Source organism: Aptenodytes patagonicus, chromosome 3, assembly GCF_965638725.1.
Source record: "Aptenodytes patagonicus chromosome 3, bAptPat1.pri.cur, whole genome shotgun sequence".
NCBI lineage: Eukaryota > Metazoa > Chordata > Aves > Sphenisciformes > Spheniscidae > Aptenodytes > Aptenodytes patagonicus.
Window position 1 is genome coordinate 8,800,366 of NC_134951.1, and position 25,615 is coordinate 8,825,980.

The 25,615-nt window shown below is 42.9% G+C and overlaps 1 protein-coding gene across 4 annotated transcripts; it reads left to right on the forward strand.

Annotated features, from left to right (window-relative positions):
- Positions 1 to 13,235: 13,235 nt before the first annotated feature.
- On the forward strand, positions 13,236 to 24,522 carry WDCP (WD repeat and coiled coil containing). Of its 4 annotated transcripts, none has more exons than XM_076332691.1 (5): positions 13,236 to 13,290; positions 13,800 to 13,914; positions 17,051 to 18,932; positions 21,639 to 21,756; positions 23,896 to 24,522. In XM_076332691.1, the coding sequence occupies exons 3-5, from the start codon at positions 17,070 to 17,072 to the stop codon at positions 24,165 to 24,167; spliced, it is 2,253 nt and encodes a 750-aa protein (XP_076188806.1). In that variant the 5' UTR covers positions 13,236 to 13,290; positions 13,800 to 13,914; positions 17,051 to 17,069; the 3' UTR covers positions 24,168 to 24,522. The 4 variants fall into 4 exon arrangements, with proteins under 4 accessions (XP_076188806.1, XP_076188807.1, XP_076188808.1 ...); XM_076332692.1 differs by having other exon boundaries at positions 21,639 to 21,693; XM_076332693.1 differs by lacking the exon at positions 21,639 to 21,756 and having other exon boundaries at positions 23,896 to 24,024.
- The last annotated feature ends 1,093 nt before the right edge of the window (positions 24,523 to 25,615 follow it).

Below are 25,615 nucleotides of genomic sequence, written 5' to 3' on the forward strand. Positions count from 1 at the left end.
GAAAAGCACTTCTACAGCAGATTACTCATGCCCTAACACAGATTTCTAAAACTGATCGTGGTGAACCACCCCTATTAAATAACTAAATAAGTGCCTATTCCTTTCCACTGACTGCAAAAGCAAGCTAGAGTGACTAGTTTAAATACAAACATTTACATTTAGTCAGATGAACCTCACCCTCAGAGACAAGAGGCAATACAGATACATCTGAGAAGCAGGCAGATTCATGAAAATTAAACTATGATGATTATGGTGACAGAAATAGGCATAAGGGAAGAACTGAATGAACTCCCTAACTTTTCTTCCTCTAAATGCAAAGAGATGGGTAAAGTGTAATGAGTAGCCACGTGTCTGAGGCCTAGCATTTTGTACTGCTGGACAGGCCCCAGCAGAAACTATAGAAAGGCATGCCTGCTTCACCCTGTACATTCAGGGAAACATAAAAGGGATGAGACTTATTTAAGCTACTATTGAGACTTATTTGTCATACTGTGCATTTTGGGTCTTGTTAATACTCCTGGAGAGTCATTTTTCCCTGTCTGGGAACCATGGCAAGCCTGTTTATAGGGCACAGATACAGTAAAATCCAGTTACAATACTTCACCCCATACCGAGGCTGGACTGAGAAGGTAGATCTATGGTCTGAAGGCACTTAATGGGTTTGGAGGTTTGGCATTAGTACCATTGCAGTAATGCAGCCAGAAATCTCATGAGGAACAGTTTAAATTCCTGAAATAAGGAAACAGTTTCAATTCACTGAATTAAATAGCGTCCTTCTCATGCAAGTATCCTCCCAGAGACAAAGGAATCATCATTCTAAATCGCCTACAACCACAGGTATGCAATGTAGCTGGGTATATGTGTACTACCTCATTCACAAAGATCCTTTTAAGCAGCCTCAAGGAGCATTCCTGTTTGTAAAAAAAACCCAAAAAAACAACAAAATAAATCTGACCTTTTAACTATTAAACATATCTATTACTTTACAGTTATTTGGTTAATTGGATTGCCTGCTACTTTGCATTAAAATTGTGTTGAAAAAGGTATTTGTATTATTACTGCTTTAAAAATCTGGTTTAAATCGTGTTTTCCTTCACTGAAATCAGCACAAATCATTGAAATCAAGTAAGTAACACAGAGGTTCACAGTCTTAGTATGGTAAGGGAAATTTCTAAATGACATAGCACATTTCAAAGCAGCAGATGTTTCTAATCCTGCAAATACACTTGAACAACATCCTTGTGTCTCACAACAGTATCCGGTATTTACAATAGTTATGCTATGGCCAAGTAAAATAAAACTTAATTATAACTAACTAGAATGATGGGAGGATATATTTTAGAGGACTACTTAGGCTCAACTAAAGGAAGAACTAAAAGGAAATTTTTCTCAGAAATATTATCTTCTATGGGCAGTAGTCCCATAGTTTGGTCCACTTGAAATGAGGTTAATGAAACACAAAAAATATGTTACATGGAACAGTCCTGCACTCTAAACATATGAACTTGAGAAAAAATGGGTTGATAACACACCAAGACACTTCTGTTTGCATGGTATAGTTTCTTTGAGTTCATTATATACATTATGCATAAGGACTTCCTTGTTGCTGGAGAAATACTCACGTTCCACCTTTGCCATCTTCACGCCTTAGTGCTGTTGCAACAGCCAAAAGGGGAACTCTGAGAAGGTGAAAATCTTAACTAGCATCAAAGATGCCTCAGAACTTATAATTATCACTAGACATTTCATTGTCAGTGTGTCACACTACCATTTTAAATTTTTCATGTATTACTCTTCTATAAAACAATCTGAACGCTGAGAAGATCAGGAGTGAAAGGAGCTTCTTTGAACGGCTATCAAAGTTTGGTTTGGTTTGGTTCGGTTTGGTGTAGATAAAAAGAGGCAAATAAACTTTTAGATGACAAAACAATCAGTTTCAGGGAATAACTGGCTGTAAAATTCAAAAACTTAGTTCTGTGATGCTTAATGAACTTTTGGATTTGTTATACTTTGGTGACATTGTTTTCCCCTGCTGTATGATTCAAGGGTTATTGAACCTAAGTAGGAACTAATCTGCCTAAAGGTGCTATCATTACCCAGCACAATTAGTCTGGTAACAAATGAGAACCCCAGTTCATCTTGTTGGACACTTACAATTTTATAGGAAGGCTTAGGAAAAATATACTATGTATCATTAAAATTGTATAGTGTTAAACAATAGCACTGTCCCCCCCGTTTATGAATACACTATTATGTACATATATTTGAAAATAAGTGTTTAAATCACATACATGCACTTAAAAATGGCTGACAATTGAATGAAGAAATACTTGTTTTCAGGTAATGATTTAGGAGTGCAGTGCAGTGCAGAACTATCTTATGCAGTGTCTATCACAGAGCTGTAAAGTTAAAATTGAAAGTAATAAAAGCACTGGAAGAAGCGCTGAAGAGATTTATGCAAAGCAGAGGATAAATTTTCAGCTTTGGTTTGGACGGAGAACAGATGGAGAATCACTGAAGTAGAGAGATATAAGACAACTGTTCTATTAAGCACAAGCTGTACAGAAGATTTTTGCACAAACAATGACAAAGGCATGTGGAAAGATAGAGAGTTTGTACTAAGTGAGTTGAGCAGACAGTAGGATGTGAAAAGGAGAAAAGCATAGATTGAGAAGCATTCACCGTCCTCCAGAAGTGCTATTTTATAGGGCCAAAATCGATCAGTTTAGAAAAAGGGGAGTTGTTCAGATCACCTAAATTTCATGAAGGCGCTCACCCCCTCTTTTAGGCTCCTTATTTCACCAGGAGAAAGGACAGGCTCCTCTGGAAGAATAACGAGACTACTGGTGCTAGGTTCCTGTCCAGAGTCACCCAGTAGGGGAGTCTGTCTTCCGTAATTAAAACAGAGGAAAGCTAGGAAGACTAGGAGCTTAAATCAGAAGCCAAAGCAGAATGACTACACTCAGTATGCCGTACCAGTGGCGCTCTGAAGACTAAATGGTGTACCGGCTCCTCCAAAACATTTCCCCTGTGGGGAATAAACAATATAGCCGAAAGTCTAAATTTCCATTTTAATTACTCTGCATCTTTATCCAGCACATTTATGTGCATCCTAGTCTATTTTTAGGAGTTGGTATATCTATACTTAAAAGTACAATCTGCTTCGAAGTAAAGTTAAACTTACCTTATATTTTCCATAACTTTGCTACAAAGCATGCAGCAGTCTGCTTTACTCTTCATGGTTTCTTGTATTGACCCACTTCTTGAGAAAATGCTAACAGCCGAAGTTCTATATGCCAGACAGGGTTTTTCTTTTTTGATTCTGAAAACAATTTTGTGAGAACAATAATAAAACAATATAAAAATTAAATGCAACAAAATCAAAGTCAGCTGAAATTCTGCTGGCCAATCTATGATACTGACTTTGCACAACGAAATCTTACTTTGATATTCTTCATAATAGCTAAAAAGTGAGAGATCACTGCAGGAAGCGTATTCCCCTGATTCTCATTTTTATGTATGTTTTCTCAGCTTGGACAATGAACATATTTTTAGCCATTTTTACTTTTGGGTTTTCCTATCTTAACAGAAAACCACAAGCACTGGACTATTTTCCCTATCCAATATGTAGCTGAAGAGTCCTTTTCTCTAACCCAAGACAGTGCTAATTATTCTTAAGTAACTCCTGACAGATGTTTATCTAACTTGTTCTTAAAAAATCAACATATAGTACCAGTTGCAATTACGAAACAGTTCAGTCCTTTAGACCTGGACTCATCTGACCTAACTTCTAAGCATGTGAAGTCAGGTGAGGTAAATCCCAGGGGTTATGCAATTTCACACCTGAAAGTATGAATTTATTTTCCATTGTCCCACACAACAGTAATTAACTTACGTATTAGTGGTTTATACGTTAATAGTCATGTTATATGTTTATATATAAGTTATTCAGTCAATATTATGGCTTCATTTTTCTAACAGACTGAGGCAATTTTACAATCTTTGTGTTAAATGCAAACTCACTTTGCTGAGATTCAGTACTTCCCTGCTGGTGCCATTACTTAATGGACAAGTAGAGGAAACACAGAATCACAGAATCGTTTAGGTTGGAAAAGGCCTTTAAGATCATCAAGTCCAACCGTTAACCTAGCACTGCCAACTCCACCACTAAACCATGTCCCTAAGCACCACATCTACACGTCTTTTAAATACTTCCAGGAATGGGGACTCCACCACTTCCCTGGGCAGCCTGGTCCAATGCTTGACAACCCTTTCGGTAAAAAATTTTTCTAATATCTGATCTAAACCTCCCCTGGTGCAACTTGAGGCCATTTCCTCTCCTCCTATCGCTTGTTACCTGGAAGAAGGGACCAACACCCACCTCGCTACAACCTCCTTTCAGGTAGTTGTAGAGAGTGATAAGGTCTCCCCTCAGCCTCCTTTTCTGCAGGCTAAACAGTCCCAGTTCCCTCAGCCGCTCCTCAGAAGGCTTGTTCTCCAGACCCTTCACCAGCCTCGTTGCCCTTCTCTGGACACACTCCAGCACCTCAACGTCCTTCTTGGAGTGAGGGGCCCAAAACTGAACACAGTATTCGAGGTGCGGCCTCACCAGGGCCGAGTACAGGGGGACGATCACTCCCCTACTCCTGCTGGCCACACTATTTCTGATAGAGGCCAGGATGCCATTGGCCTTCTTGGCCACCTGGGCACACTGCCGGCTCATGTTCAGCCGGCTGTCAACCAACACCCCCAGGTCCTTTTCCGCCAGGCAGCTTTCCAGCCACTCTTCCCCAAGCCTGTAGCGCTGCATGGGGATGTTGTGGCCGAAGTGCAGGACCCGGCACTTGTCCTTGTTGAATCTCATACAGTTGGCCTCGGCCCATCGATCCAGCCTGTCCAGGTCCCTCTGCAGAGCCTTCCTACCCTCGAGCAGATCAACACTCCCGCCCAACTTGGTGTCGTCTGCAAACTGACTGAGGGTGCACTCGATCCCCTCCTCCAGATCATTGATAAAGATATTGAACAGAACTGGCCCCAATACTGAGCCCTGGGGAACACCACTTGTGACTGGCCACCAATTGGATTTAACTCCATTCACCACAAGTCTTTGGGCCCGGCTATCCAGACAGTTTTTTACCCAGCGAAGAATATGCCTGTCCAAGCCATGAGCAGCCAGTTTCTCCAGCAGAATGCTGTGGGAAACGGTGTCAAAGGCTTTACTAAAGTCTAGGTAGACAACATCCACAGCCTTTCTCTCATCCACTAAGTGGGTCACCTTGTCATAGAAGGAGATCAGGTTGGTCAAGCAAGACCTGCCTTTCATGAACCCATGCTGACTGGGCCTGATCACCTGGTTGTCCTGTATGTGCCGCGTGATGGCACTCAAGATGATCTGCTCCATAACCTTCCCCGGCACCGAGGTCAGACTGAGAGGCCTGTAGTTCCCCGGATCCTCCTTCCGGCCCTTCTTGTGGATAGGCATCACATCTGGTAACCTCCAGTCAACTGGGACCTCCCTGGTTAGCCAGAACTGCTGATTAATGATGGAAGGTGGCTTGGTGAGCACTTCCGCCAGCTCCCTCAGTACCCTTGGGTGGATCCCATCCGGCCCCATAGACTTGTGTGTAAGTGGTGTAGCAGGTCGCTAACCATTTCCCCTTGGATTATGGGGGCTTCATTCTGCTCCCTGTCTCTGTCTTCCAGCTCGGGGGGCTGGGTACCCGGAGAAAAACTGGTCTTACTATTAAAGACTGAGGCAAAGAAGGCATTAAGTACCTCAGCCTTTTCCTCATCCTTTGTCACTGTTTCCCCCCACACCCAATAATGGATGGAGATTCTCCTTAGCCCTCCCTTTTGTTGCTTCCAGGAACCTCCTAGACTGTTTTCTCTCTGCTGTATTTTATTTCCAGCAGACATCTGCTAAGTTGAAGTCCCCCGCGAGAACAAGGGCTAGCGATTGTGAGACTTCTCCCAGCTGCTTACAGAATATTTCATCTGCCTCTTCATCCTGGTTGGGTGGTCTATAACAGACTCCCACCGTGATATCTGCCTTGTTGGCCTTCTCCCTGATTCTTACCCATAAACACTCAACCCTATTGTCACCATCATTAAGCTCTAGACAATCCAAACACTCCCTAACGTACAGGGCTACCCTGCTGCCTCTCCTTCCTTGCCTATCCCTTCTGAAGAGTTTATAGCCATCCATTGCAGCACTCCAGTTGTGTGAGTCATCCCACCATGTTTCTGTGATGGCAACTATATCATAGTTTTCCTGCTGCACAATGGCTCCCAGCTCCTCCTGTTTGTTGCCCATGCTGCGTGCATTGGTGTAGATGCACTTCAGTTGGGCTATTGATCCCGCCATCTTTCTGGGGGGAGAGACCCTAATTCCTACACGACCATTCTCAGGCACTTCTGTGGTTTCTAACACATCCATAACCCTTGTGTCTTTGCTGCTGCATGGATCTCCATCCCCTACCTCCACTGAGACGGCAGACCGAGGGACCTTGCTAGCACACCGTCCCTCAAACACTGGCGTGCCGCCCCCAGGCTTATCTCTAGTGAGCTTGCTTTTATCCCTTTCCCCCTTCAAATGTAGTTTAAAGCTCTTTCAATAAGCCCTGCTAACTCCTGTGCAAAGATCCTTTTCCTCCTTTGAGACAGGTGTACCCCATCTGTCACCAGCAGGCCTGGTGTCGTGTAGACCAACCCATGATCAAAAACCCCAAAATTCTGCCGGTGACACCAGGCTTGGAGCCAGGTATTGATCTGCTGACTCTTCCTGCTTCTTCCTTCATCATTCCCTGCAACTGATCTTCATTCATACACTGCTATCTCAAAACACTTGTACCTGTTAATAGCATAAAAGAAAACTGCATGATAACAGTGTGCCTGAAATGCAGGATTAACCTAAGAAGTAGCAAAGATGAAAGTAGTGCTTTTGCAGGTTAGTTACATAAAAGGAAAATAGAAAATGCAACAGTAGGAGACAGAAGGATCTAGGACTGAACTGTTTACTGCCACAGGAAAGGGTTCTCACAGCAAGATTTATAGAGAAGGAGAAAAGGTGTCTATATATGGTGGCACAAGTAAAAGGGAACACCAGGTGCCTACTAGAAAGATTAAGATTTCAAAAATCTATCTCGCATGATATTTTTTAAATATCTGTGAGGATGTGATTTGTATATTAGCTTGGTTCTGGACTAACCACAGTTACAAGGATGTGTAATTTAAAAGAAGGTATTATTTGTTCTGAAGAGGTATGCCTGAAAATGTCTTCGGAAAGATTATTCCAAAGGAACACTGTCACATCAAAAATCCTTATTTACAACATAATTGTTTTACCCAAATGAATTTTAAAATGGAAAGACTCTCAAAAGGCTATCTCATTTTTAATACACATGATGTTATTTTGGTTTTGCATGTTATTTATGGTACACAACAAACTGTGTGACTAGTCAGGAGGCTAGCACTTTCACAGCAGTGCAAGTACGTTAGTTTGACATAGAGCTTTATGCTAGTGGACTGGAAGGTCCATTTTCCTGCCCCAAAGCAGAGGTTTTGACTATTCATGGTTTATGTCCTTTGTCTTTTGCAGCTGTCCATTAAATACTTGAAAACTGTTATGTCCATTATGTCTCCCTTTAGTCTTCTTTTCTCTAAGCAATGCCACTCCTTCAGTTTCTCTCATAGACATCCACCCTGGACCTCTTGTTACTCTGCCCTATGCTAGCATTCAGTATCTCTCTTAAAGCGCAGCAGAGTTAGTAGAATTTAGTTGAAGGCCTGTTTCAGACATAGAAAGCAGCACTGGTGTAGGTTTTTACATACAGAAAAAGTAGGTTGCCACAGTGTGAACAACTGCAGGGGGTGACAAAGCATTCCTGTATGAGTTTCCTACATTGCCCATGCCTTCTTCCCAGTGTAGGTAACAATCAGCGGTTTGAAAACTAATTTAGACAACAGCCTGTGTCTCCTTTGTCTCTACAACAACCAGCAAAGTGTTGGACCTTCTGAAGTCCAACCTGCTAAGGCAGGCTTCAGGAGACGTGGAGAGGTAGCTGCTTTAGGAGAAGAGGCGTGGTAGCTACTGCTGCAGAGAAAAGCAGCAATTCCAACTCACTTTGTCACCGTCCTAATCCCCAAAATTTCCACTGATCCTCTGCATTCCTTAAAGCCTGGAGCCACAAAGAACCCCCTAAAAGACCTTGCGCTATAGAGCACAAAACTCAGTTTTGCCTACACTATGGAAACACTGTGACCCCTTCTGGCTTTACTCAGCCAAGCAGAACAGACAAGATGCTCATGTGTCTCGCACACAATGACCCTGTTCACACATCCCACAACGATGTCTGCCTTCTTGTAACAGCATGATATTGACCTGGGTCTAGGTAACTGCCTGCAAAATTGCTCATCTTATATTATCTTTGTTACTAGTCACCTCCCAAAATTAAGAAGAAACATTTTTAATCTAATAACAAAAAGCACATAAAACATCTGTACCTTTTAGCTACTGATCTTAGGCTTTACCACATCATATTTTAGGGGTCTCCATTACATGACAGTGCCTTATTAAGTTTTCCCATTATGAAATATGATGATGAGATCAACTTGCTCACTCAGTAGTGTCCATAACCTGAATTAAATATATTTAAAACAAAATAACGCTTATGAAGTTAACAGAAAGTACCTTCAAATTATTCTTTTCTCTTATAACATTATGTTCTTTGAATGTGCATATATTCAATAAGAGCAAAGAAAAAAATCTAGTGCGTAAATAATAACTTTACAGCATGTCTCCCCATCACATCCATTTCACCTTCTTTCCTTGCCATTCTTTCCCTCTAACAGGTATTCTTAACTCTTCTTTCTCAGACTGTCCTATATTCTTATTAATGTTGTGTTTCAAACTAATTTGAAAAACAGACGCCCAAATGATACAACAAATTAAGTTATGAGAACACAAATCTGTTCTCAGTGCAGGGACTGAACAGATGTGTGAGACTGTTCAGTGTTTAAGGATAAGCCTGACTCAATGTAAGCACATATTTTAAAAAGACAAAATGTGTGCTTTAAATGAGCATGACCATAGGAAATGATTTCTATAATTTCAGCTTTTTAAACACTTTTCCTTGCATAATTTCATTGCCCCATTTTCTACCTTATATACATCTCCTAAGGGGTTCTGCATCATTTAAATCCCTGAAGTAACAGACACATCACATATATCAGCAGTAAACAGCTTGAAAAGTCTGGGAAAAAAAAGAAAGAAAACAAGAGATGTTTATTTGCATTACAGCTACTGAGAAATAACTGCTGTGGCTATGCACATCATGGCTGATGTGTGACCAGCCATGGCTAGTGGCTGCTGGCCAAGTAGCCTACAGCAATTTTCATGCTGTTCTACGTGGCGAAATAACCAGCCTGTGGTTACGCAAATAAGATACACACTGTTGGGCATGGAAATAAACACCTAGGTGTAATAATAACTACCTACACACCATCCTGGTACTCTGGTAGGCTGAGACAATTCCATTTCAACCAAAATATTATACAACTGGCCATATTTTACAGATTTGCAAATAACTACAAGTTTTGGTGATATTTTTGGTTCATTTGTAGAACTCAATTAGCATTTATACATATAAGAGAATTTACATGCTGAAAAGTCTTTAAAAATACTTGTATAAGTAAGTAAACATTTAATGTGAAAATATCTTCTGAGGCATTCTTAAATTGTGGTCTCTCCACCTGATAAAACAATTTTTAAATGTTTATTTCTGTATATTAATATGGATGGTCAATTTAAGTTTATACGAAAAGAGAAAAATGTGAACTCATTACTGTTAAACAAGATTCTTTGTGAGATTACAGGAATAAAATTATACTCAGCAAACTGTTACTGTTAGTGAAGTCCCTTGGTGGCTCAGGTTCGCAGGCACTGAGTGAAAACGCTGCACGGCCAGCCTCACTGCTGAAACACGTCCCCAAAAGTTTTCTTATTTATAGATGGCTTGACAGCACTTTCAAACGGCATCACCATCAGTCTACAACAATCACAGGGCATATCATTAGTGCCTTAGGAGGTGTATTTTTCGGTCACTCTTGTTTTCCATAGGGAGAATGAGATTGAGAGCACAGGCTCCATCTTACCCTCTGTGATGCACAGGACCAAGCACCCCAGGCACCTTCTATGCCAATAACTGATGTAATACAGTGTTGAGTGTTCAAGCATATGCAGTCCTGTAGAGAGAAGGGAGTTGAACTGGAAAACTGGGAAACAACCCTTACCAACCCACCAGGTGCGACACAGGCACAGGCAAGAGAGAGTCCTAGTGCTGTTCTGTTCTTATAACTGTACTAAGTGTCTACTTCCCAGAGCTAAAAGGACAAGAGCAAATAAAACAATCACCATTGCCATTCCTCAAGCAGGGCTCATCTCTGCTCACCTCTCTGAGAGGCGTAATATACTAAGGCCCTAACCCTGAGAGTATATTAACATACATTGTGAACATAAGGGTAGATTACTACAGGAAATTTTTCAGATTTCCTTTTCAATTCTGGGCTAGTTTTGGATTGTTCTCTCTACAGTTGCACCCTGTCTGTTGTTAATGACAGAGAAAAAGGAAAATAGAGAGGAGAAACCAAAACCGTGTTTGTTCATTTTCTGATAAATTCACATGCACCTGACAGTGTATATTTGTGGAGCAACACAGAAAAGCTGTGTTGTGGTTTAACCCCAGCCAGCAACTAAGCCCCACACAGCCGCTCGCTCACTCCGCCCCGGTGGGATGGGAGAGAGAATCAGAAGAGTAAAAGCGACAAAACTTGTGGGTTGAGATAAAGACAGTTTAACAGGGAAAGCAAAAGCCGTGCGCACAAGCAAAGCAAAACAAGGAATTCACTCACTACTTCCCATCAGCCATCTCCAGGAAAGCAGGGCTCCATCACATGCAACCATTACTTGGGAAGACAAACGCCATCACTCCAAACATCCCCCGCTTCCTTCTTCTTCCCCCAGCTTTATATACTGAGCATGACATCATATGTTATGGAATATCCCTTTGGTCAGTTGGGGTCAGCTGTCCCGGCTGTGTCCCCTCCCAACTTCTTGTGCACCCCCAGCCTACTCGCTGGTGGGGTGGGGTGAGAAGCAGAAGAGGCCTTGACTCTGTCAGCACTGCTCAGCAGTAACGAAAACATCGCTGTGTTATCAACACTGTTTCCAGCACAAATCCAAAACATAGTCTCATACTAGCTACTACAAAGAAAACTAACTCTACTCCAGCCAAAACCAGAACAAGCTGGCATTTGGGTCCACTGCTTACCTTTCTATATTAAAAATGTAACCTTGGAAATCTATTAATTATCTCAAATCTGTTTTTTATTTATTGACTGCAGCTCACAGCATCACGTGCCTGAAGCTGGCAGACAGACTCCCATTTAAAAAATGCAGCAGTTCAAACAAGTCCTATTCTCCACCTCTAGCCAACCCTGCCTCTATTGCGTGGCCACTTCTCCTTTGCTGAACAAGCTTCCAAAGGAACCTGGAAACTAACTTCTTTGAATTTGAATGGCAGGAATTTCTCTGCCACAAACCTTTTCCCGTATAGTCACGTAAAAGAAGAGTTTTTACTCCTTGCAGTCTTCTCAAACACACCCACCTGTCTTTCAGCATCTTGCAGGTGCCCTGGCAGGTATAAAACAGTCAAATTATGTTGAGCTTTTTTGGACAGACAGTACATGGAATTTTACCTTGTAACCCACAGATACATAGATATCCTCACCTATAGTGCATCATAGGCCATTGAATTTAATCTAAAATCCATTTATTGAGCTCAGAAATTTGTCTGTGACTGAGGCAAAATATATCCCTGAAAGTCACCAAGTTATAACTTGAAGATGCACGTAGAGGATCTGCTCTGTTGGTGGTTTGTTCCAGCGGTCAGTCAAACTCACAGCTGTGTCATACATATTTGAAATCGCCCATGGCTCTTGTTAAACCTTCCTTCACTAACTTAAAGAACTCTTTAGCTCTGATTTTTTTTTGCTCTGTAAAGGCACTCATGCCATATAGCCAAGTCACCACCTAGTGTTCTTCTTTTGCTAAGTTTGAGCTACTTACATATTTGATCTTGCAACCATTTCACGCATTTTTTTCACACCTCTGGCAGCTCTTTAAGGCACCTTTTGCAGTGTTTCAACATCCTATCAAAAGTATGGGTTTCAAAAACTGTACGATGATCAGACTGCTCTGCAGTACTAAGTAGTGACAAAGTGGCAGAGTCTTGCAATATAATCAACTTTAACAAGGCCTCAGACTCTTGTAAGAAGTTATGCCCCATGCAATAAATCAGGACCAAAGAAGTTGTATTGGAGTAGTTCTGTATCATATTTATATGCTTTCTTCACTTAAATGTGACCTCCCAAGGAAAAAAAAACAACAAACCAAACACAAAACAAAGCAGGCCCACATCTCATTTTGCATCTTTATCTTGTGCAGAAGGATCCAAGTAAGCCTTGAAACTTGCAGGCTTCGCGTTCAGACCAGTGTCGTATCTGCCGGGTCATAGGAGCTATCTATCTTGCCACCCTCCGGCCCCAGGGGGGTGAACCGACCCCTGGTAGCAAGGCCAGGCCAGGCACACTGCTGGTGTCCGCATCACCAGGCACCCCTCACGCCACGGGATACTCCACACTGGGGACTCAACGCCCTCCCACCCGAGCCATCTCCTCTCTCCTTTGGCCCCTTCTCAGGCCTCACCCAGAGCCACGCGGATGCGGCCACGCCAGGGGGGCGTGGGTCGGGCATGTCACACGGTACGTGACCCACCCACCCAGGAGCGACGGAGGGGACAAGTCCCTGTCACGTCGCCCGCGGCCCCCTCAGCAGCGGCGACCGTTGAAGCGCCCTGAGGAAACCGCTCGCGCCACCCCCCGCATCAGTGGGGGGAAGGGGGCGGGGCGCGCGCACGCACACGGGCGTGCACGTCACCGCCCCGCCCCATTGCCTCCTGGGAGCTGTAGTTCTAGCGCCCGCCCCTTTTAGGCGCCGCCTGCTGGGTCATAGAGCTGAGGCGTGGTCGGCTAGAGCGCCGCTGCCCGCCCCCCGCGGCCAGGCGGTGCGGTGCGGGGCTGGGCAGGGCCGGGCCGTGCGGGGAGGCGGGGCGGCGCGGTTGGGCCGGGCCGCGTCGCGTCGCGTCGCGTCCGGGAGGTGCCCGCCAGAGCCGAGCGCCGCGCTCCGCCGCGCGGCCGCGGGGACCGCCTCACCGGAGCTGGGCCGCCGGGCGGGTGAGGCTGCTGGCCGTGGCGGGGAGGAGAGGGAGCGGGCGGGCCGCTGGGGGAGGTGGGGAGTATCGGTACGGGCGGGCCCGCGCAGGGAGCGGCGGGTGGCGGCGCGGGGGAAGCGGCGCGGGCGGGCGGGCGGGTTTGGGCGCTCTCTCTTGCCCCCTGCCATGGCTGCCCAGAGGGGCTGGGGACGGGCGCCGTGTTTCACCGAGCATCCCGGCCTGCCCGCACGGCTGCGGCAGTAGCGTGACACCTGCCCCAGGGGAGGTCGGCCTTTGCCGGGCCGGGGAGGGTGCGGGGGTGTGAGGTGAGGCCCGGGACAGCTGCAGAGGAGGCTGCCCGCCGGTAAGGAGGCGGTCGGCGGGAGCCTCGCCGGTGGCGGCATGCCTCGACGCCCCGAGCGCCGCGGCCCACGCAGGTGGAAGCGGTGGTGGGCCGAGTGACGGGGGTTTGGGCATGAGGCGGCTGGAGCGCAACGGCCAGCGGGTGTCTTGCTGCTTTTGCTTTTCCAGGTCCGCCGGGAATAGCATAAAACGTCTCTCGTACCACGGGGAACTATCCAGATGGCCCAGGAGGCTTAGTATCTTAGCATATCTTATGAGGCACGTTACCATCTCCCTTCCGTTAGTAAGTATTGCCTAGCAGTGTGCGTGTGATTCAGAGCACTAAAGAGCAAACAACTAACGTTTTGATTTTCCTGCAAGTGGCGGTTGCTGAACAAGATTGAGGTTGGTTATACTGGAGTTTAGAGGAGAACCAGGTAGATGGTGGAGAAGTTGGTTGGAAGTATCTTGAGTGCTCTTTTACCGTGAGGCGGGACCCAGTGTACTTAAACTTATCCCTGACAGACATTTACTTAATTGGCCCTTACAGATTATGAAATTCATGGAGTGCCTTCTCCCCCTCTCTAAGGTAACCTGCTTCAATGCTTAGCTATCATTTATAGTTAGAATTTTTCCTTGATAGCTGACCTAAATCTCTTTTGTTGAAACTAAGCTGATTATTATCTCGCGCTAGCCAGAGTGGGCCTGGAGAACAATGGATCCGTGTTCTCCTGTTAGCAGACTGCTTCGTGTTTGCAAGTTTCCACTCGCAATCTTCTCCAAACTGAGTGAACCCACTTCTCATGTTTCTCTGGTCCCTGAGCTCTGTTAAGCATTTCCATCATCCTTGGACTGTTAATCTCAGAACTAGGCACAGTACTCCACTGGAGATACTGTTAGCTCTGAGGAAGTGGGGTAATTACCTCCGTTGTGTATGGCATCCCTCTTAAAAACATTCCAGACTGATACTGTCTTATTTGGCAACATTCTCACGTTACTGAAATATTCAGTTTGTGATCCACTGTAAGCCAGATCCCTTTTTGCTGTACTGCTACCAGGGAATTACTCCTGAAGAGGTATCCATGTGTGGTTTTTTTTTCTTTACTAAGTATATTATTTTGCACCTGTTACTAGTTTGAGAAGAAATTATCTTGATCATCATAACATAACTTTTTTTTATCCAATTTTAGTCTCTGAAATCCACTCTTCCAATCTCCTTCCTCCAAGTTTGGGGTCATCCACAAATGGTTAATTAAAATACTGAGTAGTGCCAGGCCCTGCACATTGTGATAAACACTTCCAGTTTGACAGTTTGACTTTCTCAAACACTTTCTTCTTGTTTTGCATGTTTCCTACTAAAGCTGCAACTCATTCTGTGCCATAGCTTTGCAGCTGAGCCAAATCCTACACAGAATCTTAAGTGAGGAAACCATCAATTCCTTTGAATTGGCTTCTGTGCACAGAGTAGGGATTGCTCACAGCTCAAAAACTAGAAATATGTGTAAAATCCTGAACCCTTCTGAAGTTTTGGTGCCTGGCATATGGCTTCTGGATGTCCCAGACACCTGGTTACAGATCACGGAGAATGATTGCTGGCAGTTTCCCATTCTCCTTTTTGAAGCTGTTCTGCTATGTAGAGAGAACAGAAGAGGCTTATTTTGAGGCATCAGGCAAATCATGTAACCCATTTTTCAAAAATACTGGAATGAAGGTTTTCTGTGGTTTTATTTCCTACCTATAAACCAGTAATTTCTACTTTGCAGGACACTATGAATGTAAGTACTCCTAAAGTAATATCCAAATGATAAAAATGTCCCCAGAATGACTGCAGATATTAAAAAAAAAAAAAAAAAAAAAGGCACATTTAAAAATGTATGTGTATTTTTGTATGAATATTCAGGTATGTTGAAATACCAGTCTGCGGGCATAGTCAGCTGCCTACTGCTTTCGTCCCTTCTACCCAGCAAACAGTAGTGAGCTACAGGGTGGTTTGCGAACTTTGACAAAAAGGTGCTGAATCATTTAGGAAAAGAAAAAAAAAAAAAATCACTGCATTAGAGGATGTTGAAGCTTGAGAGTCATTCATATGCTATCATATGATAGCATATATGATAGGTATAGTATCATAGGGTAGCGGTACTGGTAGATGAAAAGCTGGACATGAGCCAGCAATGTGCGCTCGCAGCCCAGAAGGCCAATCAGATCCCGGGCTGCATCCAAAGCAGCGTGGCCAGCAGGTCGAGGGAGGGGATTCTGCCCCTCTACTCTGCTCTGCTGAGACCCCACCTGCAGTCCTGCGTCCAGCTCTGGAGCCCTCAGCATAGGAAAGACACGGACCTGTTGGAGCGGGTCCAGAGGAGGGCCACGAAAATGATCAGGGGGATGGAACACCTCTCCTGTGAAGAAAGGCTGGGAGAGTTGGAGTTGTTCAGCCGAGAGAAGAGAAGGCTTCAGGGAGACCTTCTTGCAGCCTCTCAGTACTTAAAGGGGGCTTCTAAAAAAGATGGGGACAAACTTTTTAGCAGGGCCTGTTGCGACAGGACAAGGGGGAATGGCTTTAAACTAAAGGGGGGTAGATTGAGATTAGATCTAAGGAAGGAATTTTTTACGCTGAGGGTGGTGAAACACTGGCACAGGTTGCCCCGAGAGGTGGTGGATGCCCCATCCCTGGAAACATTCCAGGTCAGGTTGGATGGGGCTCTGAGCAACCTGATCTAGTTGCAGATGTCCCTGCCCATGGCAGGGGGGTTGGACTAGATGACCTTTAGAGGCCCCTTCCAACCCAAACTATTCTATGATTCTATGATTCTATAGTATGGCTCATGCCTGAGGTAGACGGGTCTGTTCCCCTTCTGTGTTCTAAGTTCTTTTAAATTATTTTCTCATTCATTTCCTCAGAAAAATCTGCTTTGATCCTAACTTTCTTCAAAATTGCATTTGCTTTTTTACAGGGCTTTCTGGAATAACCATACAAATGCCTTGTTCTCACCCACTTAATACAGGATCAGATTTAGAGATAATACATTAATGCTTGGTTATACTTGTAAGGGATTACTTTATCTGATCACAAATGGTCCACGAAGCTGAGAGTCAGAGGCGGTATTTTGAAAATTTTTAATACTGAAGTAATTTGAAAATATTCTGAGAAGCAGCAACCTGTCGATTAGAATGAAAGGACTGGTCTTGTGATGAAAATGCAGCAAACTAAGCCTATGTAAACAGCAAAGTTTCTTTCTCTTAAAATTGCATTTCACTGTGGAAACATCATAAACAAAGAATTCTAGCACTGGGGATTAAGCATAGATGAACATTATGTGTATATTGACTTCACTGGAAGGAGGAGTCCAGCATTGGCAGGGTCATAAGCTAAATAATTGTACAGGTATTGTCCTCTATCCTCTACAATAATTTTTTTTTTCTTTTCATTCTAACTTGTTTAGATGTCTCGCATTAAAAAGCATGGAGCTAGGAAAGGCGAAGCTTCTGAGAACTGGCCTTAATGCCTTATACCAAGCAATTCACCCTGTGCATGGTATTGCCTGGACAGATGGGAAACAGGTGATACTAACTTCTTTACACCTTCATAATGGAGAACCAAAATTTGGTGACTCGAGTGTTGTTGGTCAGTTTGAACATGTCCATGGACTCTACTGGGGCCCGTGTCCCCCTGATGCCCCAGCTCTGCTCGCTGTTCAACATAAAAAGCATATCACCATTTGGCAGCTCTGTTTTAATGTTACAGAAAGAAATAAGCTCTTAGTTTCTCAGATATGCGACATCAGCGAGCCGTTTCCAGTGCTCCCCCAAGGCTGTGTGTGGCATCCGAAGAAGGAGATCTTGGCTGTGCTCACTACACGGGATGCCTCTGTCTTACACTCTGTTCATCTCAACAACTCAAGAATTAAAGCTGATATTAAAGGCAGCGGTCTCATCCACTGCGCTTGTTGGACGAAGGAAGGCAATCGCTTAGTAGTAGGAGTAGGCAGTGCCCTTCATTCTTACATTTGGGATGATGCTCAGAAAACACTGAATGCTTGTTCTTTTTGCCCAGTCTTTGATGTGGGAGGCTACATCTGTGCTGTGGACGCTACTCTGAATTTCCAAGTTGCTGTTGCCACCGAGCTTCCTCTAGACAAGATCTGTGGCTTAAATGCTGGTGTTGCATTTGAAGTTCCAGCGAGCATTGAAACGGAGTCCTTCCCCTCACAGTCCAGCTTATGCGGTGAGGAAGAGTATTCCATGGATGGGGGGAAAAAATCACTGGACTCTGAGAAGCCCTTCTCTGTTGTTACATCTCCTGTGGATCTAACTCACATACTTTCTAGCAAGCAGGGTGCTGAATCTAGTCCTCTTCTTCATCTGAGGCCCAAGGACTACCTAACGGGAAGTGGCCAAGATTCTTCGCATCTAATCTTGGTGACTTTTGAAAGAAAGGTTACCTCTACCAAAAAAGTTAGCATCCCAGGCATTCTGGTTCCTGATATAATGGCTTTTGACCCCAAAACTCAAACGGTATCGGTTGCCTCCAATACTTGTAATGTTATTTTAGTCTATTCACTGACTTCATCCAATTTACCCAATATTCAACAAATTCAGCTAGAGAAAAATGAGAAACCAAAGGGTTTGTGCTTCTTGACCAATAAATTGTTACTGATACTGGTTGGAAGACAAAAATTCACTGACCCTGCATTTCTTCCCTCTTCAAGATCAGACAAATATATGATCCGATTGATGATTAAGGAACTAATATTTGAAATGGGTCCCTCCATATCTGCACCAGTTAATGGGACCTCCAATTTGAACCTTTCAAACATACCTCATGATCTCTCTACAGATGTTCACCCTCTCAGCCGTGGACTCTTGATACCAGATCGTGCTGCCATTCAGTCCCCTACCAGCAGAAGGAAACTCATTGAAGAAATTAAGAGTCCCATTTATGAACAAGGCTTGTTGTTGAACATGAGTGACCTCAAAGATAAAAAGATTTCCGTGAATTTTCCTCCAGCTGTTGAGTCTCTCAATGCCGAACCAGTTAATCGGACTGTGCCACTGTCTGCCGCATCGCTGGTGTTTTCTAACAAGCCAACATCTCCAAAAAGGCAGGCAGATGCAGCTTCCAAAATACCAAATTCTTACAAGAATAACCTATTAAGTGAAAAGGAGGCGAGTTACTTTTTGAAAAATGTAGAAAAACTGTCTGGTAATTTCACAGAATTACAGCATCATCTCTGTGAATTAACTGAGCTGCTAAAATCTGGGAAGAGAAATCTTCCAGAGTACCCATCTTCTCAGGAACCCTCTTTTATTAACATCACCTGCCAGGTAATTTTAATATTGGAAGCCTTAATGATAAAATCTGTTTATGGATGTATGTTCTTTATACGGATTTAAAACACGAACTTTTGTCAGATTATGCGCAGGGAGAATAGCATCCTCTGAATGTTTAGTATGTGCAGATTCGCTACACGTGAATGATCTCGCTGCATGCAGGTGAATCCGATAGGAGTCTTATTTAGACTTATTTAGGCTTTACGTAACCCTGGCTTGTTTTTGTTGTCCTTCTTCCCTACTATTCCTGTAATTGCATCTCAGTCCCTATTTACAGTTCCTTTAAAACTACATATTTGTATTTTTCTCTGATGGGAGATAGAATGAGGGAAATATTTCAGATAACTTTTTAAATTAAACTTGAAGTAACGTATCTGAAATGGTTGCCGTTTCAGATGGATGCTGTAGTAGTGCTTTCATTCTTGCACAGTTACCTGTACCGGTGGTAAAACCGGAGCATTTCGGGGGGGGGGGGGGGGGAAAGACCGTTATCATGTAATGGTCAATAGGATTAGATTACCATCCTGTTCCTGTAGGTGGGACTGATGTTGCAAGTCCCATTACTCTGCAGGCGTTCGGTGTTTTTAAAGCAAGGTAAGATTCGGGAATGTGCAGCTCCCTGTCCCCGCCTCGCGCTGGGCTGAGCTCGTTGGCTCTGACCCAGGCAGGCGTACCTTCTCCTTCTGCACAGAGGCTGCTGGGACTCCAGAGAACCCACGCGTGACAGTTCAGCTGCAGAATTCAAGACTTGTATGAAGTTCTAGGGAGGTAATGTTTTTCTTAGGCAACTTCTGAAGCTTTCTGTTTAGAAATTTAGACAAGTGAAAATTTCCATGTGTGGGCATCGGTATCAATCTCCCATCCTCCTGTGAGGACAACTAAAATAATGGAGACTGAAACAACAACAAAAAAAATGCTTTGGCTCTGAAACTGAGATGTTGCTAATTGGTATTGAGAGTACTATCTTGAGAAGGAGACAGACCCTTTGCGACAAAACAGATAATTCCATTAACATAGCTTAAAAATGGATTTAAAATCAAATTTCATGTGAAAGACGCTTGCCTTGGCTGAAAGAAGGCACTTCCAAATCTCATGCTAGAAAGCGTAAGTTACCCGATTATCAAAACATGGCACAAATCTACTAGGTCACTTCTAGAATTCAGATTAATGAACCATAGTCAGTATTCAAAGTCATTTAAACTGCTGTTTTCCGTTCAATAAGCTCTTAATTTTTCAGCTTTATTATTGCAAAAAACTATTGTTCTTAACTTTTGTAGCATTTTGTAACACTCTTAGGTCCTAGATCATATTCCCTCACTCTCTTCACTGTTTTCCGTTGTAAACATTTAATAATTGTAATAACTCTAATTTTTCTAGCTCTCTCAAATATATAGGGGGCATTACTCTGAAAAGTGAAGGTTTCCCTCAGCAAGGCTGGTGTCTTGTTTATCTGAGGTGTTTGTTTAGAAGCCTACTTTAATTTGAGGTAGCACAAATTTTTGTTGCGTTTCTATATTCAGCTCTTTTTACATATAGTTTGAAACTGAGTTACATGTCAGCTTGTCTTCGTGTTCCAAGAGCTAGATTAGCTCCACTTGCGTGGGGGTGCTTCGCAAATTAAAGTAATGCTACAATTTTACCTCCATATTTTGATCACTGATGATTTCATGCAAGAAAAGCATTTGACTTTTGAATTGCAAGTGACGTTGGAAAGTCTGGCAGAAAATACTGTGTTTTAACTTTAGTCAGAGTGTATTTGATTCAGAAATTGTTAACAGGCAAACAGGGATCCTCACCTCGTGTGCTGAGCCCTGATTGTTTCTCTACTGCCCAAGTTATTAGCGGTATTTTACAAAATGTTGAGGAAACCCAAAATGTCCCAAACAAGTAGCGCCTTTGAGAGGGCAGAGTTTATCAGTGCAGGGGGCAAAGAACATGTGTGCATCTCCAACCTCCCCTTGACCATCCTTGCAGATGGATGGGTCCATCCTCAGCGTGGAGAAGGAGTCAGAGTTTACTTTATCGTGTTTTTGTCATGACCCAGAGATGTTATCAAGGCTTCCCTGGGAAGTGACATCCTTGTGTGAATTTTATCCTAGGCAAAGACAGAGTTTGCAGTTTTGGTAATGGCTGATCTTTTGCAGATTTTAAAAATGCTTCACTCTGCCCCATGGGGGATATTTTTTGAAGGTGCTTTTTGGATTTTAAGGCTTGGGGCAGCGATGGTCAGAGGTGAGACAAACAAGCCCTTCTGATTTGTTAGTCCGTTCCTCGCCCCAAACATTCACGGGCAGGAGTTCTCGCCTCTTCTTAAGTTGTGGATCAGGACGGGGGAGGATGGGAAAACCCGCAGCTTTATAGACTTCCCCAGGAAAATGTCCCTCACAGGTGGTAGGATGAGAGTCAGGACTGTGCTGTGGATGAAGCTCATAGTTTCTTCAGCAGTAGTGTATGCTTTCCTCTCCTGTTGTTCTGACACATGCTGAATTAGCACAGTTGCTATCACTCACGGGTCATCTCTTTGAGAGCTGAGACTTTATAAATCTTGCAAATGGGTCTGAATGAATGTATGTAGCATCTGGCTTTCTGTGAATGATGTAGCTGAAGGCATGTCTGTGATCCTGTTTTGGTTAATGCCATTTTGACATCTCTGCTGAAGTATACATCACAGTATCTAACGATTCTTTCTTGAATTTACAGAAGCAGCTTTCCAGAAGTGATTCAGATGAAAGACGAGCTGTTATTCTTTGTGGTGGTAAACTCCGTCTAAATATAGTCCAGCAGATATTCAGTCTCTCTCTTGTAGAAATGCAACATGGTATGTTGTATTTATCCAAGAATACAAACACTTCAAACACATGCAACATTCTCAGTGAGCAGAAGCAATATGCATAATCCCATCTGGAAAAAACCCAAGGAATAAATAATGAAAGATTATTAATAAAGGTTTGCTCATTTCTTTTATAACATAAAGATTCTTCTCTGGGCTTTTACTGAGAAGAACCTTTACACTATTAAAAAAAATGAGCAAACTTTTATGTATTGGTACCCCCTTATCAAGTAGCTAGCTGTACAGGAAAATTACTGTCACCCAGTATTTTATTTATGTTTTCAGCTATTCTAAATAGAGAAGTCTGAGTAATGAGGAGGTTAGAGTTGATTGGTGGTTTTGGAATGCAGTTTTCTATATTTTAATCTGTAGTTCCAGTATCTGGTCTCCTTTAAGAAATCCCATAGTTTTTTGTAAACACAAAAGTAGCTCTGTAAATTAAAATTGACAGATTTTTGCATTTACAAATGCACTTTAGCAGTGCATGTCACTTCCAGTTTTGCTGTGAGGAAAACTACCTTTCTTATTGCTGTGGTCTTCTCTGTTGTCATCTGTTCATCCTGTGTGCCTGTGTACATGTCAATTCTAAGCGTCTTACTTCTGGCGGAGGTAGAAAACATACTTTTGGGTTATGATCTCTCACTACTACAGATATTCTCTGTACTATATTCCAGCTACTTGCCTACTGTGTCTGCTCTCTGCCTCCTTGCAGATTACTGAGCAACTATCCCAAAGCCTTAAGGCTGCTGGTCTTACCATTGTGCAAGTTTTATTTTTCTTCAAGTGGTTGTTGGAATATATTTAGTATTCCAATACCTAGATAAAACTGTAGTCAGGTAATTCGCTAGCAATTGAATCTTGAAAAGGTTCTTGCCGCTGTCTTACATTAGTTTAGTAGTTTTCCTGTTGCAGGATCAGTTATGTTCATTGAAACACAGTGACTATTTTAATGCTGTGGCACAACCCAGAAACGTGTGATATACCCTGTGATAACAGTAGGCAGTTTTGTAGGTATCGATCTCTTAATTTTTCAGACTGGAATTTTATTTTGAGCTGTAAGACTTGAACAACTCTTTCTGGCAGGAAACCTGTCCCCATTACCTGCATTAGTTTCGACTTCTCATTTTTAGCTCAAAAACGTAAACTTAACAGAACTGGTTGCCCAGGAATGAATAATCATCATGCATATGACTAGCCTTACTAGATAAATTTTGAAAGCGGTGTTACAGTAGGTTTCTTTATTAATTTTACAAATATTACTAGATAAGTGGGCAAAGTAGGAATGGTATTTTCAAATTCCTGAGTCGCATTGATTTTAAAGTTTGGTCCAAATGAGAGATTAAGCCAAAAGATTAAAGGGTTGCGTGCTTTTAAGCGACAATCTTCTTGTGCCCTTACTTGTGACATGAAGTTACATAATGTAAATTTACAAACAGCTGGAAATGTTTCTCTGAATTCCCTCACCCCACACGAGCTCTGTTTTATTTCTTCTTCAACTTAACAGATACAAGTAGGAAAATTTCCTGGTTTGTATGCATTGGTAGAAGTTGGTGTTTCGGATTCAGTAAACGATTTCAAATTGTAAAAATGCTAATGATGATGTGAAGTCAAATAGCAAATGGACCAGAGACATGGGGTTTGTACAGTATAGTACAGTATTTCTTCCTTGTATTTATTGGAATTAATTCTATTGAAATTACATAATAGAAGCAGTTTCTAAATTGTTTTTACGATATTAATTTGTCATTTAATTTAATAAATTTCTACAGTATCTGCACAGCTTAAGCACTGCGAAGTAGCTTATGAATATCTAACAAAAACAAGTCTGGATGCTTATGAATTCTGTTCAGAATTTCATTCCTCCTCCGCGTTTGAAACATGCATTTATTATACTCTTGTCCCCTAGTGGCAAAATTGGTCAGAAAGCTGCTTCGCATAGTTGTTAACTGTCCTTTATTTTTGAGATTATACAACCTGTATCTCCCCAGATGACTTTTTTTTTTTTTTGCTAGAAAAACTGTAAACATACAGAAGCATTTAACTTTAATTTTAGAAGAAATGTGTTTTATACCTTAAGCATACCTAATTACAGGAAAACTTATAAACAGAGGTTTACTGTCTTCACAGGTTCATCTTGGATCGTCCTCACAGCGGACAGCGAGGGCTTTGTTCCGTTAATGTTTACATCCACGCAGGAGATAGTCGTAAGAGATGCCAGTACGAAAGGCTACAGCGCCCGTTCTTCCAAAACTCTGGACATCATCAGTTCTACAGAAGGGTGTAGACCCGCTTCTTCTGAAAGTCTGGATATCACGAGTTCTTTGGAAGTCCTCAGAGACTGCTCCTCCAAGACCTTAGAGAGCAGCAGTCCCTCAGAACAGCCCAGCAGTAAAATGTAATTTCTGACAGTGATTTTGTAATGCCTGTCTTACGATGGGAGACTTTTCAATTTACTGTCTAGGACTGCAAATTCTAAACAACAGTCTGTCTCAAATCTCTGTTGGATTTTCATAATTTTTTTGTTGCATATCACTGTAAATTATTTATTTGATCCTTGGAAACATTAACTTTTTTTTTATACTGAGCAGTGTTTTTTTAAATATGCCTCTCGCAGTATAGACCAGGTCTTTGTATCAGTGCTTGAGAACACGCATTCTTACAAGCTTCCGAGCTGAAGCTTCCATCTTGGTCTTTAATATGTCGGTGTTTTTAGATGATAGTAAACTTACATAATAAAGAAATCCTTGAAAACGCTGCGTTGTCCCCCATTTCCTCACTTCTGTCAAAGCCTGAAATATTACACTGTTGTTGTTTAGAAATAGTGCCTGCAGAAGCGCGTGTGTTTTTGCGCTGGTGTTACTAGGGGTGTAAGCACTAGTTTAGGTATATGGAGTTGGGGGCAAAGTGTGATCACGTGGAATATCCATAGCGCGTATAAGCAAGACCCTTTTCCCCTCCTGTGCCCACCAGTTGTGCCTCTCTCTGCTTGCTTCTCTGTGTGGATTTGGGGAAGTGGCTGTCACGTGTGTCATCTTTTGTGGTGGGTTGAGCCCAGGTGGCAGCTGAGCGCCCACCCAGCTGCTCACTCACTCCCCTCTGCAGGACGGGGGAGAGAATTGGAAGGGCAAAAGCAAGAACAACTCATGGGTTGAGATAAAAACAGTTTAATAGGTAAAAGAGAAGCTGTGTGTGCAAGTGAAGCAAAATAAGAAGTTTATTTAGTACGTCGCATCGGCAGGCAGATGTTCAGCAGCTTGCGGGAAAGCAAGGCTTCATCATGTATAATGGTTACTTGGGAAAACGAGCGCCATAACTCTGAACGTCCTCCCCTTTCTCGCAACTTTTATTGCTGAGCACGATGTCATATGTTGTGGAATATCCCTTTGGTCAGTTGGGGTCAGCTGTCCCGGCTGTGTCCCCTCGCTGGTGGGACAGAGCAGGAAAAAGAGAAAGCCTCGTCGCTGTGCAAGCACCGCTGCGATGTCCAAAACACTGGTGTGTTACCAACACTGTTTTGGTCACAGACCCAAAGCACCACACGGGCTGCTATGAAGAAAACTAACTCCATCCCAGCCAGACCCAGTGCATCGTTATAGGCATAAAATGACTTCTTTAGTTACATTTGAATAACTTAAGTATTTGCTAGTTAGTATTTCTAAACATCTCTTGTCTTCTTGAAACTTTTCCCTATTACCTTTGAAACAATACTGTTAATATTAGCAACGTTGCCTTCAATACATCTGTTTTAATTTATTTCCATAGCTAATTCGTGCTGAGGAGGCAGAAGGGAAGGCCAATAACCCATCACCCTGAGAACATCCAATTTAAAGGCTGACAGAAGAAAACG